Genomic DNA, 21,650 nt, shown 5'->3' on the forward strand with positions numbered 1-21,650 from the left:
AGTCATTTTGGTGACAGACATTGAAGATCCCCAGTCAGATTATTCTGTGCCCTTGTTACCCTTGCTGCAACATCCAAGTGGCGTTCAACATGGAGAACAGCAAATTCATCAGCTGAGAATGGGAGAAGATGCTAATCTGCAGATGGGGGTTTACTTGCTCATGTTTGACCTGATATCATCTGACTACATGGGGTTCTGGAGCAATATTGACATATCTCAGGATAAACCTCTCCTGACTGTGCTGCCACCTCTGATCCCACCCAGGGATTTTGAGGTCAAGACATTATCTGTAAGGCACAATTCTTTGCAAATGACTATATTATGCTGTCACCTAACTAGTCCCTGGCACAGCTCTGTCAATTTTGGCACATGATGTGAAGATACTAGTGTTGGACAAAGCTAAAAATCACACAACACCAGGTTATAGTCCAACAGGTTCATTTGAAAGTACAAGCATTCGGAGCACTGCTCCTTAATCAGGTAAGTAGTGGAGCAAGATCCAAGGACACAACATTTATAGTAACAGATCAAAATGTCATACAACTGATACAATACATTGAACAAACTCAATTTCTGTTAAGTTTTAATCACTTAGAATGACTTGCAGGTTTCAATTCATTAATATGTAAATCACAGAAGTTCTTTCAAGTCACATTCCCGAGATAACTTAAGGATTTTAAAAAGGTGACATCTCAGCTCAACAATGCTTTAAAGGGTGTGATCAAAGTTTGTGAGAAGATTTGTAGCTCAGGTGCTCGTTGTTGTGGTTCTGTTCGCCGAGCTGGGAATTTGTGTTGCAGACATTTCGTCCCCTGTCTAGGTGACATCCTCAGTGCTTGGGAGCCTCCTGTGAAGCGCTTCTGTGATCTTTCCTCCAGCATTTGTAGTGGTTTGAATCTGCCGCTTCCGGTTGTCAGTTCCAGCTTTCCGTTGCAGTGGTCGGTATATTGGGTCCAGGTCGATGTGCTTATTGATTGAATCTGTGGATGAGTGCCATGCCTCTAGGAATTCCCTGGCTGTTCTCTGTTTGGCTTGTCCTATAATAGTAGTGTTGTCCCGTCGAATTCATGTTGCTTGTCATCTGTGTGTGTGGCTACTAAGGATAGCTGGTCATGTCGTTTCGTGGCTAGTTGGTGTTCATGGATGCGGATCGTTAGCTGTCTTCCTGTTTGTCCTATGTAGTGTTTTGTACAGTCCTTGCATGGGATTTTGTACACTACATTGGTTTTGCTCATGCTGGGTATCAGGTGACCATGGTTTCTTCCTTGTCTATGTGTATATTTCTGATGATGTCCAAGAATTCCTGTGTCGATTGTATAGATTGTCTGGATCCATTGATCAGGTGTTTCAGTTTCTCCTGTAGTTCTTTAGCCAGTTTGTGTGATGGTGTCCCTGGTAGTGATACTATGGGTCTGAGTGGGATGTCTGGTTTGTGCACTTTAGGTAGTCCATAGAATCTGGGGGTGTTGTTGCTTTCAGGTTTCATTCTTTGTAGATACCCAGCATGAGCAAAACCAATGTAGTGTACAAAATCCCATGCAAGTACTGTACAAAACACTACATAGGACAAACAGGAAGACAGCTAACGATCCGCATCCATGAACACCAACTAGCCACAAAATGACACGACCAGCTATCCTTAGTAGCAACACACGCAGATAACAAGCAACATGGATTCGACTGGGACAACACTACTCTTATAGGACAAGCCAAACAGAGAACAGCCAGGGAATTCCTAGAGGCATGGCACTCATCCACAGATTCAATCAATAAGCACATCGATCTGGACCCAATATACCGACCACTGCAACGGACAGCTGGAACTGACAACTGGAAGCGGCAGAGACAGGCCACTATAAATGCCGGAGGAAAGATCACAGAAGCGCTTCACAGGATGCTCCCAAGCACTGAGGATGTCACCTAGACAGGGGACGAAACGTCTGCAACACAAATTTAAGGGTGTGAGGTTAGAGTCTATCTGTATTCCAATCTTGAGTCAGATGGTTCTGTTTCCAGAGGAAGAATTTAGAAAATGTCACATGGACTACAGATAGTGCGCTTTTTGATCAAAATAAAATGTGTCTGCAAATACAAATTCACCCCATAGGCGCGCGCGTGTGTGTGTATATGTATAGGAGTGTGGGGAGTGTGTGCATGTGTGTGCGAATGTGATGGAGTATATGCCTGTGAGAGGATGTGCGTGTGTGAGTGTGGGGGCCATGTGTTGTCTATGTGTCTGAGAGGGAGCGTGTGTATGAGAGAGGGTCTGCGTGAGTGTGTAAGAGTTTGATTGTGTGTAAGAGTGTGTATAGTGTAGCAGGTTCACCTGTAGTATGACATGAACCCAAGATGCTGGTTGAGGCCATCACCACGGGTATCGAACTTGGCTATCAGTCTCTGCTCAGCAACTCTGCATTGTTGCATATCCTGAAGTCCGCCTTGGAGGACAGTCACCTGAAAATCTGAGGCTGAACGTCCGACTGCTGAAGTGTTCCCCAATTGGGAGGGAACACTCCTGTCTGGCAATTGTTGTGGGGTGTCCATTCATCCATTGTCATACATTTGCTTGGTCTTGTGGGGACACCGCCCACCACGTGCGTGGCAGGCACTCATGTGACTCAACCAATGTTGTCTCATATGCTGCAAGCAAGGATGCCCTTTGGTAGTTAAGGACATTTGGCCTCGGATCTTGAGGTGACTGTCCTCCAAGGCAGACTTCAGGATATGCAACAACGCAGTGTCTCTGGGCAGAGGCTGATAGTTAAGTTCAGTAACCATGAGGATGGCCTCAACCGGGATCTTGAGTTCATTTCACACTGCAGGTGACCTCATTACACTAAGCACACACACACACTTAACACACAATCACACTCTTACAAACTACTTTGTTCAAAAAGCACACAATCTGTAGGCAGTCAGTCCACGTGACATTTTATAAATGCCTATTTTGGAAAGAGAACCAGTCTGACTCAAGGTTGGAATACAGACAGACTCTAACCTCATACCCTTAATGCATTGTCTGAGCCAAGACGTCACTTTTTTTTAAGAGCCTTATATTATCTCGGGAAACTTCAAAGTAGTTCTAGGATTTACATACTAATGAATCGAAATCTGCAACCATTCCTAAGTGATTAAAGACTTAATGGCAATCTAGGTTTGTTCAATGCATCACATCAGTTGCATGACACTTTGATCTTTTACTATAAATTCAATGTCCTGGGATCCTGCCCCACGGGTTACCTGATTAAGGAGCAGTGCTCTGAAAGCATGTACTTCCAAATAAACATGTTGGAGTCTAACCTGGTGTTGTGTGATTTTTAATTTTGACATAAGCAAATGGGTGTTAGTAAGAAGGGCTCTGCAGGCTCCCTGGTGCAGTGTGTGTGCCATTATTGTTTCAATTGGTTTCATTTCTTCTTTCAGTTCTAGTAGCAATTTGATACAAATGAGTGGGTAACTAGGCCACTTCAGAGGACAGTTAAGAGCCAACCACATCGTTTTGGGGCTGGACTCGTATGTAAGACATACCAAGTAAGATCAGCAGATTTCCCTTCCTTAAAGGGCATAAGTGAAGCAGATGGTAATGGACTGGCTTTTAGTTTCAGAATTATCAGTTGAAGTAAAATTTCACCATCTGTCATGGTTGGATTTAAACCAATGGTCAAGAGTTTTGGTCTGCAGATTACCATTCCAGTGACAAACCACTATGTCCCAATTTATATTTTAGTACCATTCACTAGTCTGTTCCATTCTTTTTAAATTCAACGAGGATAACTTCACATTAATTATACTGAAATCCATCCAGCACAGTTTTGCCCATTAATTTAATCTATAAGTATCTCTAATTTTATTTTTCCAGTTAAATTGCTTGCATTGTATCAATGTGCAGTTTAGATTTCCTTCCAATCACCTCTCATTAGTGAATACTATGAATAGTTGAGGTCCCTCCACCATAACTTCTCCAGACTAGTCAGGTCTTGCCAAGGACAGACCTGCCTATTATCTTTCAGCTCAGCCCATTTCCCAAACAGATCAAAAATTTGCGATAAATATTGTCAGCTTCAAGTTTAATGATTTAGGAAGAAATGTTTCCACTGCTTAGTGAGTCAATAATGGGGAGTGTGTGGTGTTGGGAGTGGTACAGAATAGACAGAATTAGTATGAGACAAATGAACAGAGTAGCAATAAGACATTCTGTTCCTGCTCACAGGCTATTACAACATACAATGCATGCCACTGTTACCAACTGGGGTAGAGTCTCTAATAACAGTCAAAAAGCAAGCTTGGTTCTACAAAAGGCAAAATATTAAAATAAGTCAAAGTGATCTTTAAAAATGGACAGTGGAGATATGTAAAATATGTTCATCCAAGTTGAGTTCTTGCAAACACAGCTCCAAAAACCCTGTTCCATCATGTTTATGCAGTTGGATAACAATAATTCAATTCTGTTTTATCCAGATATAAATATCAACAGCTGGTACCACATAGGATTCACATTCCAGCTTATGTACCCTCTTCGCACGACCATTTTGTTTTAGCAGGGTTACGTTTCCAATGGAGATTCATCTCCTATGTAACTCCATAGAATTCTTTGAGATTCATGAGACCAAATTTGCACCTGACAAAGACAATACCTGCTCCCATTTCCATCACTTCTCAGTGGCACTGCTTAGATGTGGAGATGCCACACCACACACAGCACTACCAACCTTGCCTGCTCCTTTGAACAGTTGGGCATTTTAGACAAAACCCCCTGTAGTGATTAGACCAGGTTGGTTTCATTTTTGATTGGGGTTGTTAACCTGGGCCAATCAGGAAAGCCTTGGCTGACCAATAATATAATCAGGAGGTTGCCCCATACGGACTATTGCTACACACCATCCACCTCTTCTCTTTCATCCACCACCTGGATACGCCTTGACATGCCCTTTTACCACCGAGTGGTGGGAACTGCCAGTGGAAAGCTCTCTACGCGGGAGTCCTCCCCCTTTCTCTCGGGGATCTGGGGTGGAGGGTGCTGCACGCAGCAGTCCCCTGCAACCGCAGATTGCGGTGGTTCACGGATTCCCAGCCCAGCTTCTTGCTCTGCGGTGCTGTGGATTCTGTGGACCATGTATATGCAGGGTGTGGCCATCTGCACTCCCTTTTTCAGTTTTCTTAAGGATCTTCTTTAATATTTTTGGTTTCACTTCTGCCCCACGCTTCTGATCTTTGGGCACTCGGTACAGAGGGGGGTAGGGCAGGTCAAAGGATCATCTCGTGGGTCTGCTCCTGGGCGTGGCCAGACTAACTATAAACAGGTCCAGTCAGCGGGCCGTGGAGGGAGTCATTTCTGTCAACTGCGGCTACCTTCAAGCCTGGGTGTCCTTGAAATGGGAGCATTTGGTGTCCACTGAAACTCTTGGGGTCTTCAGGGAGAGGTGGGCACCACTGCGCTTGGAGTGCTTTATTTCCCACTCCAATACCATTTTGGTTTAGTCCTTACCCTCCCCTTCACTTTATGTTTCCTGTGAGCATTTCTCCTGTCAGGGCTTTGCTTGTCACTAGTTCCCTAGGCATATGGGTGTTTTTCCTGATGGAATAAAATAAATAACCAGGAGATTAGTACCTCCTCAGTCAAGGACTGACTCCAAGCTGGCTGACCAACCATAGCCAATGTACTGTGCACTAGTAAATAAAGGATGACTTAATTATGGGACCCAGCCTCTCTGTGCAGTTATTTCAGTGGTGACGGGAGAAACATTGTGCCTGAAGAACATTCGCTAGCAACTGTCACCTTGGAGTTGGGGTAAGCATTTCCGGCACCATACCTCTATTTGGGAAGCTTGACTCATTTGATCCGGATGCTGCCTGACCTGCTGAGCTTTTCCAGCAACACTCTAATCTTGACTCTGATTCTCCAGCATCTGCAGTCCTCTCTTTCACCTCATTTGATCCTGTTGTCAAAGACTGGGCCCAGTATGTGGAAAGAATGCAATATTTTCCTAGGCATTTGATATTGGGGCAGATGAAAAGCAACAAGTAGTACTTCTGACTGTGTGTGGACCTGCGGCATTTTCAGTTATAAGGGGCTTAACTTTCCCAGAGGCAGCATACACTAAAACCTTCCAAAAGTTGACAGAGTTGGTTGAGGAATATTATGACCCCAAACATCCTCTAATCCTGAGATGCTATTGGTCTTATTTGGCTGTTAGAGAACCAGGGGAATCCATATTGGGATTTTTGATGAAATTAGGATGACTGGCAGAGGCATGTGAATTTGGGTTAACCAAATAAGATGCTGAGAAACCATTTGGTATGTGGGATTAATGATGTAACTATGCAGAAGCACCAACTAGCTGAAACCCAACAGGACCTCAAACAGGTACGACAACTGCTTTATCATTAGGAAGTGTTGCAAATGGAGCATGGGGCCTACAGGGCATCCCAGTGGAAGAGGACACCCTCACTTGTTCAACTGAGCTAGGGAAACACCACTGGAGTATAGGCAGTCACAGAGCCTCACACTCGGAATGTCCTGAGTAGAGGGACCTTAGGCCAACCCACAGCAGAACCCCACACCAAAGCTAAGCTTCGGCCAAATGGCCAAACTGTTCTTCAGGATATGGTCCGACCAGCCATTGTCGTAGGAAGGTTGATCACACAGCCAGTTTGTTACAGTTATTCCTTTTTCAGGACTGGTTTCTGAGCTGGCTGACCACACTGTCAGTGTGTTATTGTTGTATTTCAGTTCTCACGAGGGAACTGCTGTTTTGTTGTTTCACTGGCTGGTTGCAGCCTGTGTGTTACTCTTTTTGTTTCTGAGCAAGGACTATGCTGATTTTGTGGCTTTGCACAACGGTTTTTAGTGCACTTTATTTTTGCATGTGTTTTCACCATTTTGTGTTTGGACTTAGCCCCTGTGAGTGCTCCTTTACAAATGGACAGTACCACTATGAGTGGGCCTGGGCCTCTGTGGATGGACCAGGCCACTGTGTGTGTGCTGTGAGGTGTATATTTGCTGCCTTCTGGAGTGGACTCTGTCTTCAGGCATGGACTCTGCCCTTGGGCATGGACTTAGTTTTGGTAATGGACTCAGCTTTTTGGTCATTGGTTTTATCAGCTGCACTGTGTCTTGTGTATCCCTGGGTCTGGCAAGTCCTACTTTGAGCTGGTAGATTCGTAGGTCATCCTGAAAGCTGCCACCCCAAGAGGCGGAGGGTGGGTATGCCGTCCTAAACACTATCACCCCGAGAAGGGAGCAGACCAAGGGCTGGAATATGTGTAGGAGTGGCCCAGGGCCGGAAGGCATGTGGGCTGTCCCGAGATCCATCGTCCTGGGTGGTATTGGGACGGGCTGGCCTGTCAGTCAAGTCGGGAACCAGAAGGGGTGGATAGGGAGCAGGAAGGAATGCTGAGGCGGGCTACCTTTGAGTGGCCAGAAAGTGGGAGGGGCAGGCTGTGTGCTAGTTTACCAGGAGTATCTGTGTAATGTGCATGGTTTTATTATTCAGTTAACTGGACTGTATTGTATGTGTTTATGTCTACTGTTTCATCTTTGGTAAGATGAAGTGGGAATTGCGTTTCATCCACATTTACTTGTGAATTGGTTGTACAGTTATGGTTTGGGGTTTGGCTTTATTGCCCCTTTCCCCTGTAAGTTGCTGTTTATTGTGAATTGTTGTTTCTTGTTCACTGTTGACTTTAGTAAACTGTATGAAAATTTTAAAAAAGGCAATTAGAATCTCTTAAACTGAGGGCTGACTCCAAGCAGGCTAGCCAGCCACCGTCAGTGTACTGTACACTAGTAAATAAAGGGTGACTTGGTGATGGGACCTGGCCTCCCTGGCAGTTATTTCACTTGCTCCTTCCCCAACTCTGAAATTTTGATGGAGTCAGGTCAGAATATCATGGCATTTTACAGGAGTGTTGTATTATGGGGGAGCCCTAGCCCGAGGTCAGGAATCGTTTTACAGGTAAATTCAAAAGGCCTTGAACAACTTTTCATGTCATAACAAAATGGTCGATGAGTTAAATAGATTTTTATACAGGTTTTGATGATAGGGCTTTTGTTTTAAAAAGTGATTGACTATTAAATTGGCCAGCACTGTGAAAACAGAAATGCATTCAGATGCCTGAGGATAAATTAATCTTCTTCTGCATTAAACAATAGCAATGTTCACATTTGACTATGTCAGCGGTCCCCTGTGATTCAATCCTTTTTATTGAATGACAGTTCAGACTCAGCCCTTCACTTGTAAGCTTGAAAAGATATTCAAACTGTTTGATAGACAGCTCAGTTTTGTACTTTATGGAGCTGGGTGAGTAGATGTGGGGGCACACCAGGCTATGGTGAAATCCTCAAGGGTTTGGTGATAAAACTTGGAGTCACAAGACTATTGAAGGGGAATGAGTGACTGGAGGTTAGGAGGCCTCACACAGATCTTGTTAAATGGGACAATGACCCTGTAACTCAAATGGCACCTTCCACCCTCCGAACTCTCCCATTTAACTTGGAAATATATCACTGTTTCTTCACTAGATCAAAATTCTAGACAGCGCTGTGGGTGTACCTACACCAAATGGACAGCAATAGTTCAAGAAGACAGTTCATCACCACCTTCTAAAGGAGAAGTAGGGATGGGCAATAAGTGATGTCCTATCACTTGAATGGATAATTTAAAAAGGTAGACTACTTTCCAAATGGGGCAGAAAGGTTATAGCATTGAGCTCATCTTTTGGGCTGAATAGCATGTCTAAAAGCACAGTCAATCTGGTTCAGCCTGGGACAGGTTGCTGCATGGGGAACTGGAATGGAGTTGTGGAGTGTGTAGTTTCAGTTTTTTCAATGTTTAATCAATGGAAATTGCAAATGATTCATGGATGACCTGTGGTCATTTCCAACTCTAAGGCTTTATCTCTCAGTATTTCAAAACAAAACAAATTCTATCGCTACCTTCACACCCCCAACCCACAACACCCATCCCCCACCCTCCAGCCCACTCCTGTTTTCCTTTCCCAAAAGTCACAAGTTTTTCCAAATTCCATTATGGTTTTGCTCAACTGTTATCATTCATATCACCTTCCCCTAAAAAGCAAAATACTACACTAAATCTGCTGAAAAGTTCTGGGATAAAAATGCCAAATGCTAAATTCATACACTGGTCAGTCAGTACCTGTGGAGAGGATAAACATAATAACATTTTGTGTAAAGTTGCTTCTTTGAAGCACAAACAACTAGAATTTCCACAGGATTGTTCTGATATCTTCTGTTAATCTCAATGAAGATCTAAAGGGAATGTTAGTTTTTAACCAGAACCGCCAGAGTTGAATGCCTTTGTTAACTCCTACTCAGAGCCTTCAAAAGTAGCTCATAACAAAAATATTATTCTGTCTAACTGCTCCTCAGATCACAGCTGATCTTATAACTTGCCAACATTTCTGATCTTGTTGACTACTTTCTCTTTGGCATAATTCTACAATATTCACATCAGTCTTTCATCTAGTTCTCTCAATATCGCATGTTTAAAATGAAGTTATATTTTATGTGCAGTAGTTGCGAGCATAACTTGCAATCCTTGGATGAAAAAAAGGTGAGTTCTATATAACAAATAATATTAAAAATAAAATGTAAAATGTTGCTTGTTCTTAATGTTTATGCCTCAGGTGGAAATACGGTGAAGGTTGTAAAAACAGGTTAACTTAAGAACTCAATAATGTGCTATCCATAAATGCCACATTATGAAATATTTCTTCCATGAAACAAAAAGTGCAGCAAATCCCTATTTTTCCAATTGCATAAATAATCCAGTTTATGGAAATGTTTACTTTTTGTTTGTGTTTAAACAGGTTTTTTTTGGCAGGAAACCAAACATGACGTGAAAATACTTCTTCATTATGTTTGTACTGCTAAAAAAAGAGGAAATACAGCCTTACATTTCTTTATTTCACAGTGGTTCAATGGAGGTAGATATATATCCAAAAATGTCCCCAAATCTGAATTAGTGTCAAAGAATTTGCACAATTCCAACCGACTTAGCTTAATATTTACCCTGGAAAAGTTAGAGGAACTAAAACTTACTGTAACTCCAGGTAATCATTAAACTGACAATTTCCCAAACCCCATCACCCTGGCACTGATCCACCCTGAACCACCCCGGCCCCAACCCACCATCACCTGAAGACTTACCACTAATCCCCTCTCCACCCTAAACACACCAAATATCCCCACCCACCTTCTGACTGGATGACTGACCCCTCCACCACATCATCTTCCCAGATTTGACACTCTCCCCCAGATTTAACTCTCCGTGGCCTACACTCTGCACACATTTACTTACCTGCATCTGCCAACCATCTGATCAATCTTACCCATCTGTTACTCCCACCTACAAACCATTTACTCACCCACACTCATTCACTATAAATCAATCCCATTGAATGTTAAATATGAAATACTAATTTGAATTGTTAATAAATTACAATGACATTAAAACTTTAAAGTAAATTTTAAAAATTACAAGGTACATTTACAAATAACCAATTAAAAATGGAGATTTACAAACAGAAAAAGTAATATAAAGGTGCAATATTACAGAAATATGATTAACCCAGAAAGGGTAAGCATTATCTCCACATTGTTTGCTGCTACTTTTAGGAACTCAGAAGTCTGGCCAAAACAAAGACAGAAAGTTAAAAAGGCCTTATTTGATCCATTTAGCTTTGGTTGAATCTGTTCTGATGGCAATTGGAGGTTCTGAGTCTAGGACTCTACGCTGGCAAGAAGTTTCCAATTTTAAAGCTCAAATCAGAGGCAATTACATATCTTTCCACTTAAAATATGACGGCATTATTAGGTCCACTTTACCTCCATCTTGGAAAAGATAACATCAGGCTAAAGAACACAATTCCACCTCAGGCCCCCTCCACTTATGCACACGCCCAGATTTGGTCACCCTGCAAGCGTTGGGTATCAGGAGGCATCACAATCCCAATTTTTGAGAAATGTCTTTACCCAGAGAATGGCAAGATGTGGAACTTGTTATCACAGGGATTAGTTAACACAAACAGCACACAGGACTTCAGCAAGTATAAACTCTAACACAAACCAACAGAGCCAAATAACCATCTTCTGTCCTCCTCAGGACACTCATCATGTTATGCCCCAAAGAAATATTTTCAAAATTTTCTTGACACTTACCCAGTGCCCCCTGGCAGATATCTGTGCGGGATGCCTCTCCAACAATAAACTTGGGGTCTGCACACAGATCCTGAATAATTAAACAGAAATAAAGAAATGGAGAAAGAACTTCACTTTTATTTCTATTTTTATCTTGTTTAGCTACAATAAAAAAGTTTTGCTTATTACCAAGAGACATGAACAGTTTTATATTTCTAGTTATCTGTCAGATGTACTAAAAGGACAAGGGTTCATAATTCACAAGAGTTCTCTGCATTCACAATGGAAAAATAATCTATTTTCTACATTAGCTATCAAAACCCTCTGCCAAAGAAATCGATAACTCTTGTGCAAATAACAACAAAATGTATTGTTGGTCAATCACTGGCAGTCAGGAATGGTTTCGAGAGAGCCTAAATTCATATCACACAGCAAGGTTACCCTCTGCAGAGTGACACCTCTGCAGGGTTCAGTTTAGATTATGACCATTAAATGGTTTTAGAAACTCTGGAATCAGTTGACATTTTATAAAAATAAACAATGTACAAATCAATTCAAAATGTCTGTAGAAGCTTGGATCTTTTTTAAAAATTAATTCATGGGATGAGGGCGTCACTGGCTATGCCAGCATTTATTGCCCATCCCTAATTGCCTAAATAGCAGTTAAGAATCAACCACATTTCTGTGAGTCTGGGATCACATATAGGCCAGACAGGGTAAGCATGGCAGTTTCCTTCTCTACAGGGCATTGGTGAAACAGATGGGATTTTCCTGACAACTGACAATAGATTCATGTCATCATTAGACTCTTCATTCCAAATTTTTACTGAATTTAAATTCCACCATCTACCATGGCAGGATTCAGTCGTGGTCCCCAGAACATTTCCAGGTCTCTGGATTAATAGTCTAATGATTATATCACTGGGACATCACCTCCTGTAAAATATAACAGACTACATTAGATACACTACTCTCACTGTCCTATGTTTATATTCAACAACAAAATAATGCATAAAAGTTCATTTCCCAAAGAAATTGTACAGCTTAGCATGTTTGTTAACAAAGCCATCCTCATTCCCAAAAGGAATCAAGAAGTCATCTCAATTTTTACCTTTGGGCAAGTAAAGGACAAGACAGAGCATAGGAGTTTGTGACTCCTTCCCTCACAACTTTATCTCTGTAACAACAGGTGGAGTGCAAAAGTTGGAAGAGCATTAAGGAGCAAGGACCAGTCCATAGAAGCCACAATAATTGCTGTATTTTGGGTATAAAGTCTGTATACATCAATTTATGTGCTTAAAGTTCAAACCATTGCTATTAGAGTTTTAAACATTCCCACAATGTAAATTGCCTTTGCCATGAAGATGAAATCATGATTAGGAAGCACACTAATGAAATTTAAATAAATTTGAAGTTGCTGTGTGTTAGAATATGGTCTAAGGCAATTGCAATGGGTGATGAGGTGTATATGCATTAGTCTCATTGATGCTGACAATTCATTGTGATTTAGGAGAACAGCCAGCACGAACCTTGTTATTCAATGGTTGCACATCTATTGGTAGTTTGTGACATCAGGTTTCACTGACAGCACTCCTTAAAAAGAAGGTTCACACTGATAGCAGACAATAGTGAGTATTTATGAAGACAGAACTGGCTCAGAGTTCTTCAATACCACGTTTAAGAATTATTTCTAGGCTATTGAGATAAAGAGGGAAACTTTGTTCAGAAAGAAGCAGAAAATGTTGTAGGATACCTCCTCAGAGAGACAGGATTTCACAAGGAATTAATTCTGATACTGTGACTGCAGGCCTGGAGAAAGTTTCAATAACCTGCCAGGTTTGTCTCAATAAGAAACTTATGAATCACATTTTCCACTCGTTCACCATCTGCAGACTCATTCAATGCTCTTAATGCTCCCTGCTTCTTTACAACCAATGCAGGACATAAAACATTACACTTACAACCCTTACCACCACAGCAATCTTCACTACCCCACAGCTCACATCTTGCCTTTGTTGGTACAGTCTGTATATAATTCACAAGGTGGTCACTAACACACTTCCTACTTTCTTGCAAGAAGTCACACAAAATATGCAGCAGGAGATCACAATCAGATAGGTTCAAGCTGTCTCCATGCTGACCATTATGATTGGGGAATGAGGTGATTTGTCGGAGGCGGATATTGCACAAGATTTGTTCACACCTTCGCTCTCCCAAGGAGGAGGAGGAAATGGTTGAAAATAGACAGCAAGATCCGACATTTAAAAAAAATACACCCCCAACATAAAACATAAATAAACTAAATACAATTGATTAAATACATTTATGCATTTTCAAAGCAATAATGACAAAATGGCTGTGATGAGGAAAACAAAAAGTATTATTAGGAATTAAACAGTAGTCAGCCAGTCATGCATCAGAATTGCTCCCCCATTCAAGAAAATCATATCTAACTGACCATGACTAACTCCACCTTCCTGCCTGTCCTCATAACTTTGTCAATCGAATAACTCTCTAATGCAACCCTGAATAAATTCAATACCTCAACTTTACTAGAATTCTGCTTCACAGTCCGCAACAAAATAATTCATCCTGATCTCCACTTTAAATGAAAGATAGTTTATTTTGAAATGGTGACCCCAGCCAACATTCCCATAAAAAGGGAAACATCTTCACAGTATTTTCCCAAACAAGTCCCTTCAGGATCTTATATGTTCCAGTGAGACCCTCTTATTCTTCCACACTCTAATCAGTATAGGCCACCATCCCCCTCACCCTATCTGTGTAACCCCATGTTTCCCATGGGAAAATCCACCCAACCTAGACATTCTACTTGGACACTTTGGGGTATTTAGCACGGCCAATACAGCTAACCTGCATATCCCTGCATAATTTAGCACAGCCAATACAGCTAACTTGCACATCCCTGGAAATAGGTTTAACCTTTCCTGATAAGACAACTCCCTTCATCCTAGGAATCAACCAAGTGAATCATTACTGGATTGCTGCCAATGCAAATATATCCCCCTCTTAAATAAGACGACCAAACTTACACAAAATATCCTGGATGTGGTTTCACAAAGGCCCTACAGAATTGTAACAAAATAAACCCAATTTGTTCTCCATTCCCTTTGCAATAAAGGCCAACATTCCATTCACCTTCCTAACTAATTGCTCTGCCTACATGCTAACATTTTGTGATTCATGTTCAGGGAAATGAGAATCAATGAAATCAACTATTTTGTATTAGAAACATCCAACTAGTCTGACTCATATCATATTCTGTCAAGTGTCCCTGCTGAGAACCCATAAGGTCATAGATATAGGAGCAGAATTAGGCCATTCAGCCCATCGAGTCAGCTCCACCATGGCACATATATTTCTCAACCCCATTCTCCTGCTTTCTTCCTGTAACTTTTGATCTCCTTACTAATGAACAGCCTATCTATCTCTGTCTCAAAAACACTCAGTGACTTGGCCTCCACAGCTTTCTGCGGTAATGTCTCCCACAAATTAACCACCCTCTGGTTGAAGAAATTCTTTTTCATCTCAGTTTTAAAGGGTTGTACCTTTGCTCTGAGGTTGTGCCTTAGGGTCCTAGTCTCTCTTACACCTTCTCCATGTCCACTCCATCCAGACCTCTCAGTCTTCAGTTTCAATCAGTTCCCCCTTCATCCTTCGAAACTCCATCACATACCAACCCAGAGTCCTCAACCGCTCCTCATATGATAAGTCCTTTATCTGCTGAATCATTCTTGGAAACCTCCTCTGGACCCCTCCAATGCTAGAACCTCCTTCCTTTAATACAGGGCCTAAAACTGCTCACAATATTCTAAACGTGGTCTGACCAGAGCCTTCTACAGCCTCAGTAATATATCTCTGCTCTTGTATTCTCGCCCTCTTGAAATGAATGCTAACATTGCATTTGCCTTTCAAATTGCAAAATAAAATGCATTACAACTTTGAAAGAATTCTAAACTGGGACTCCCAGCTGGGTCCAGATTCCACTCCAGGGCTCACAGTCTAATGCAGCACTGACAGAGTGCCACAGAGTCAGAGGTGTCATTTTTCCAGCGTGGCATTAAACTGAGGTGCCATGTGCCCGCTCAGGTGAATGTAGAAGATCCCAGAGCAATGTCTATCAACAGTCAACATTACAAAGATAACTGATGACCCGATTACATTTTTTAAACCATGAGTGTGATTGATGGTGCTGGAATAACAGATGGTGATCTGCGATGGGAACCAGCTTCCACTGATCGTTGCACTCCGTAAAAACCGTGAGGCTATAGCACTAGGTAACTATCTGACATGACATGACATGACATAAATCATGGAACCATAGACTGTCCACAGTTTGGAGGCAGGTCCTGAGACCCTTGGAGTTCACACCAACCCTCCAAAGAGCATCCCCACCCAGACCAGCTGCCCCCACCCTATCGGTGTAACTCTGTGTTTCCAATGGGAAATCCACCCAACCTACAATTTAGCACGGCCAATACAGCTAACCTGCATTTCCCTTCACAATTTAGCACGGCCAATACAGCTAACCTGCATTTCCCTTCACAATTTAGCACGGCCAATAACAGCTAACCTGCACATCCCTTCACAATTTAGCAGAGCCCATACAGCTAACCTGCACATCTTTGGAGTATGGGAGTCAAACCACTCAGACACGGAGAATGTGCAAACTCCACACAGTCGCCTGAGGCTGGAATCGAACCGGAGTCCCTGACGCTCTGAGGCAGCAGTGCCACTACCACCCTTCCACACTTTATTCTGCTGTACAAATAAAATCGACACCAGTACTAACAGGTACACTTATTAATTCTCTACTCTAGATATTTCTCGGAGCCGAGAATGCTTCGTTTAGTCTTGTCTCTAACAGCTCGAGTGTGTGTCTGCTTCGAGGATTGTCACATTTGGTGGCACATCTCGATGTTTCTTTTTTTCTGAAGGGGAATTTCACATCACCGGCACCGACCCCAGGAATTTCACATCACCGGCACCGACCCCAGGATTCCCAGCTGTTTTGATGAACCCGCTAGTTATTACTCAGTCGAAGCATCGAGTTGAAATTAACTCAGTGATAAACGAACGAATACAATCAAATATCTGGTGTGAGAGGAAAGCTGAGTACCGTGGGGCGTTTCCACTCGACGTCTCTGGTTTTGTATGAACCCGGTCCCAGTTCATTGTAGCCCAGAGCCGAAGGGCAGGCGGGGAAGGTCTCGTCACAGTACAGAGTCCCAGTTTCCAAGCAGTGCTGCCGCAGCGCTTCAAAATCCTGGTTGAGGAATTTCACGGGCTGCACATGGGAACCGATCCCCTCCGCCTGCCCTCGCAGCTTCTTGATCCGACTGGCCATCCCTGACATAATGAGAACCTAGCGGCGGCTTCACGCTCTTCAGCGGCTGGAGACGGAAACTGGTGGAAAAGCAGCAGCAGAGTCGCGCCTTGACTGGATGGCAGCGGATTCCTGCAGAGTGTGTGTGTGTGTGTGTGGGGGGGTGTTCGTGTGTATGTGTCACACAGTCTGGGCTGGGCGACGCTTCATCCACGCCAACACCTGCACTGCAAAAGAATAGATGTGGGGAGATTGTGTGACCGCCCTACAGAAGGTTTTTATTTGGAATATTCCGACCGCCCTTTGCCAAATCACAACCCCAACAGCACGTATTCTCTCAATCACTGCCCTGGGCTCATATGTGATGGCATTTGATCTCCCAAGGTGAAGGTGCTATATGGGTAATGCCTCATTACGGGTTATATTAAAATTTCCTCTTTTAATTTTGGCAGGACGTACCTTCGGAAATTTCTTTTGATGCTGACGGAAGTGCGTTTATAAGAAATCAATGCCTAACATCACAGACAAGTAAATGTGCAGAGTCGCATTTCCCCAGTAGACAGTTGCATTGTAGTCACTGGATAATATTTCTTCTGTTGGCTTCAGGGCTCTTAAAAGGCTCCACACCACTGAGGATATCGCCTAGAAAGGGAACGAATCGTCTACAAACCAAATTCCCAGCTGGGCAAACATACCCACAACAACTTTGAAAATGTACACAAATATGTCTTGCTAGGAAAATTGACCAAAGATTATCTGACAATTTTTTTGGAAGTTCACTTCAAGAATGTGGATTTTGTTGACCATCTAATTGTTGTTGAGAAGGTGATAGTGGGCCACTTCTTGAACTAGTGGAATCCATGAGGTGCGGACATTTCCCCTGGTTTTGTGAGGTAGGAACTTCCAGGAGTTTGACCCAGCACTGCAGAAATGGTGATAAATTCTAAAGTGATGTTTAACTTGAAGATGGCGTTCCCGTGCACCTGCTGTCCCTGCCCTTTACAGTGAATGAGGTTTTAGGCTTGGGAGTTGCCCTTGCTTTTAACTACTTCAATTATCAGTGTGAGAAAATCTTATCCAGTTGACATTTATTATGAAGAACAAGCATTCCTTTTCTAGTACATATTTAACACATTTGCAAGCAGCCTATTCCAAGTTTGGACAAGTGACACCTCAGAATCGAAAGACTAAGGAGCATGACAAAGTTTTCTTCCATAGCAATACCGATAACTCTTTCATCCTTTGGACACATGAGTCAAAACAATAATAACCTTTTAGTAATGGGGAAATGTCCGTAAAGATTTTTACCAATTTTTATAGATGCATTGTAGAAAGCATTATATCTGGATGCATCATGGCTTTGTATGGCAACTGCCCTCCCCAGAACCATTAGAAACTACAGAGAGTTGTGAACACAACCCAATCCATCATCCAAGTCAACCTTCCATCCATTGACTCCAGCTTTACTTCTCACTGCCTCAGGAAGACAGCCAACATAATCAAAAACCCCTCGCAACCCGATTATAATCACTTCCAAACTCTTCCATCAGGCAGAAGCTCAAAACCTTAAACACATGTACCAACAGATTCAACATCAGCTTTTTCCCCGCTGTTATTAGACTTCTGAATGGACATCTCAAATTTTAAATTTAATGTTGATCTCACTCTTTGTGCACCTTCTCTGCAGCCGTAACATTGTATTCCTCACTCTGTCCTATTGTCCTAATGCACTTTCTATGGTATGATTTGCCTGTACTACACACAAAACTTTTCACTGTACCTAGGTATATAGAACAATACTAAGTCAAATCAAATCAAAATGCAACAGTTCGGCCCAATTCTCACCTGATATCCCATTCATACCCACATTGCAGTAGAGTCACTAGATAGCGATCAGAATCATGAACCAAAGTTAAGTTTATATTACAGATTAGTTTTTGTGAATTTGGACAGGGACTGATTCATGACATTAAATTCATTTTAGAAGTTAAATTATTTTAGATCTTAAAATAGCATTAACCTTTTTCCAACTTTCCTGTCATTTTCAATGATTTGAAAAAAAACCTTGAAAAAAGGTTCATGTTGACCTCATAGTAATGAATGAATTGCATCGGAATATTGGCTGAAACACAAGTCAAATGGATACAACTGGATTGAGGGAGGTACATAGATGGCTATGAATCTGTGTGGTTTCAATCCAGTTCCTAAATTTAAATGCCAGTCCATGATACACCACTATCCCACAGTAGAACTTTAGTTTGAGTATTGCAGAACAATCAGGGCGGCAAGTTTAAAACAGAGATGAGGAGGAATTAATTCTCTCAAAGGGGTGTGAATCTGAGGAATTCACCGTCTAGAGTGCAGTGGAGGCCAGGATACTGAAGACATTTAAGGAGAAGATAGATTTTTAATTAGAGACAGGTTAAAAGATTATTGGCAGCAGACTAGAAAGTGGAGTTGAGACTGATGAGATCAGCCATGATTATATTACAGCAGGCTCAACTCCTGCTTCTAATTCTTATGTTCAATCAGTGCCTTTGTAACTCCTGGAATGCTAAAGGTATCCATGCCCACACACTGCTAGATATGTATAAAATTCAGCCTCAGGCTGATAAGTGGGAAATACCATTTGTGCCACACTTTCCCACATTGAGTTCTGCCTCCCTCATTCTATCACGCTTAATTACTTTCTTCTTCCAATTACAGAATTTTCTGTCTCTCCTAAATTAGCAACAGCTTGAATATACAACAATTGTTCTTTCACCCAAGTCATTGACACGATGATGGACCAAAGTACCAAATTACATTTTGAATTTTTGAACAGTACATGTATTTTTTTTAAACTAAAACTGCAAACTGGGCCTGACTGATGATGTAAATTCAAAGCATGGAATTCACTGACTGTCTGAAGATAATTTGTGTAAAGCCCTTGAATATTGCACCTCGTAAGGTGCCAAGGAAGCTTGAAAAAGTGAAAGACTTCGAAAGGTTGAAGTGGAAGGTAATCTAATTTCCCACCTCATTTCAGCAGGAAAGCATCTCCTGTGGGTTATATTACAGACTGGCAACATCAGTCTGTGCTTTGCCCTTTTGGTAATATACAAAACAGTTCTGGATGTAAGTTTGCTTGCTGAGTTGGTAGGTTAGTTTCCAGATGTTTCAGCACCATACTAGGTAACATCATCAGTGAGCCTTTGGTGAAGCACTGGTGTTGTGACCCTTTTTCTATTTATGTGTTTAGGTTTCCTTGGGTTAGTGATGTCATTTCCTGTGATGATGTCATTTCCTGTTCTTTTTCCCCCCCTATCACTAGTATCCTTACATGCAGATGAGGAAGGACACCACTTCGACTGGGACAAAACATCCACCCTAGGATAAGACAAACAGAGACACTCGCAAGAATTCCTAGAAGTATGGAATTCCAACCAGAACTCTATCAACAAACACATCGACTTGGACCCCATTTACCATCCTCTGAGAAAAAGAACAGGAAATGACATTACCAAAGGAAATTACACCACAAACCCAAGGAAACCTAAACACCAGTACTTCACCAGAGGATCACTGATGATGTTACCTAGTATGGTGATGAACCTCAACCTGAACTCAAATCTTCTCAAAACTCACTAATACAAGAAGTGCAAACACCAGCTGCAAACCCTGGTATTAATGGACTGATGCGCTAGCATGGAGTAGTGTGCTGTGAAGTTCACAGTTTGAGTATTGTCCTTAAATATTCCTGCACTGAAGGCAAAACTAAAATACAATGTTTCACATTAAGAACTTCAAGCCAGTCACCATCCAAATAAAACTGGACAAATGGTTCTCACTCAACCTGCAAAGCCAAAAATTTCAAAATCAATTTCATCAATAGCAATGGTGTTATCCAATGTAATTGATGCAATGTTCCACTGTCTTCTCTTCACAAAATACACAATTGTATATCCTTTAACATTTATATTTTTTGGAGTCAGTTCTCATTTCTAATCTGCTTTTTCTGACACTACTATTTCTCATATTTAGCAACTAAGAAACTTGATCCTTTTTGACTGCACTTCTGGTCTCCCTCCTCTAGGAAGGATGTTGTGAAACTTGAAAGGGTTCAGAAAAGATTTACAAGGATGTTGCCAGGGTTGGAGGCTTTGAGCTACAGGGAGAGGCTGAAATAGCCTGGAGTGTCGGATGTTGAAGAGTGACCTTATAGAGGTTTACAAAATCTTGAGGGGCATGGTTAGGTTAAGTAGACAAGTCTTTTCCCTGGATTAGGTGGGGATCCTAAACTGGAGGGCCTAGAATTAGGGTGAGAGGGGAAAGATTTCAAAGGGACCCAAGGGGCAACTTTTTCACGCAAAGGGTGGTACTGATATGGAATGAGCTGCCAGAGGAAGTGGTGGAGACTGGTACAATTAAAACATTTAAAAGGCATCTGGATGGGTTTATAAATATGAAGGATATGGGCTAAGTGCTGGCAAATGGGACGAGATTAATTTAGGATATCTGGCCGGCATGGACAAGTTGGACTGAAGGATCTGTTTCGGTGCTGCACATCTCTATGACTCTACGACTTAAGAATGCCTGGATAAACCAGTTCCTCTTGAAGAAAGATATCCACTAGGGAAGGGATTCTTTTAAATTAACCTTGTTTTGATCAACTGAGGAAGTGGGTACATAATAAAAGCAAACCCAGCTTGTCCCTTTCCTTCCCTTCCCTACAGTCTTTAACTGTAATACATCAGGACTGTGATTGGGACTGGCTGTAACATTAAGACAGGAAAATCTGAGATATCAGCATAGATTTGTGGGTGACACAACCTTCCACATTTCACCATTGGGAGTGCAGGATATTTTATAAACATAACAAAAATGTTTTCTTTTACCAAGCTTTCACACACGCAACACACACTTTCTCACATGCACTCACACTCACTCACATATACTCACATGCACTCTCTCTCTCTCTCACATGCACACAACCACATATAAGTCTAAGGGGTGAATATGTATTTGCAGAATTATATTTACAGATACATTCTATTTGGCTCAAAAAATGCACAATCTGCAAGCAATCAATGCAGGCTCTCAATACGTGTATTATTTTGAAAATTCCACTTCGGAAATAGAACCAGTCTGACTCAAGATTGGGAT

At 41.9% G+C, this 21,650-nt stretch overlaps 1 protein-coding gene across 1 annotated transcript in view; it reads right to left on the reverse strand.

Moving 5' to 3' along the window:
* LOC140482876 (calpain-2 catalytic subunit-like) overlaps window positions 1-16,722 on the reverse strand; it is an 81,551-nt gene extending 64,829 nt beyond the window's left edge. The window contains exons 1-2 of the mRNA XM_072580599.1: window positions 16,299-16,722; window positions 11,180-11,249 (exon numbers count right to left, since the gene is read on the reverse strand). Of these exons, the coding sequence (XP_072436700.1) occupies window positions 11,180-11,249; window positions 16,299-16,535 (307 nt within the window). The 5' untranslated portion in view covers window positions 16,536-16,722. The remainder of the gene's footprint in view (window positions 1-11,179; window positions 11,250-16,298) is intronic.
* Window positions 16,723-21,650: the final 4,928 nt, after the last annotated feature.

Source organism: Chiloscyllium punctatum, chromosome 11 (assembly GCF_047496795.1).
Source record: "Chiloscyllium punctatum isolate Juve2018m chromosome 11, sChiPun1.3, whole genome shotgun sequence".
Taxonomy (NCBI): domain Eukaryota; kingdom Metazoa; phylum Chordata; class Chondrichthyes; order Orectolobiformes; family Hemiscylliidae; genus Chiloscyllium; species Chiloscyllium punctatum.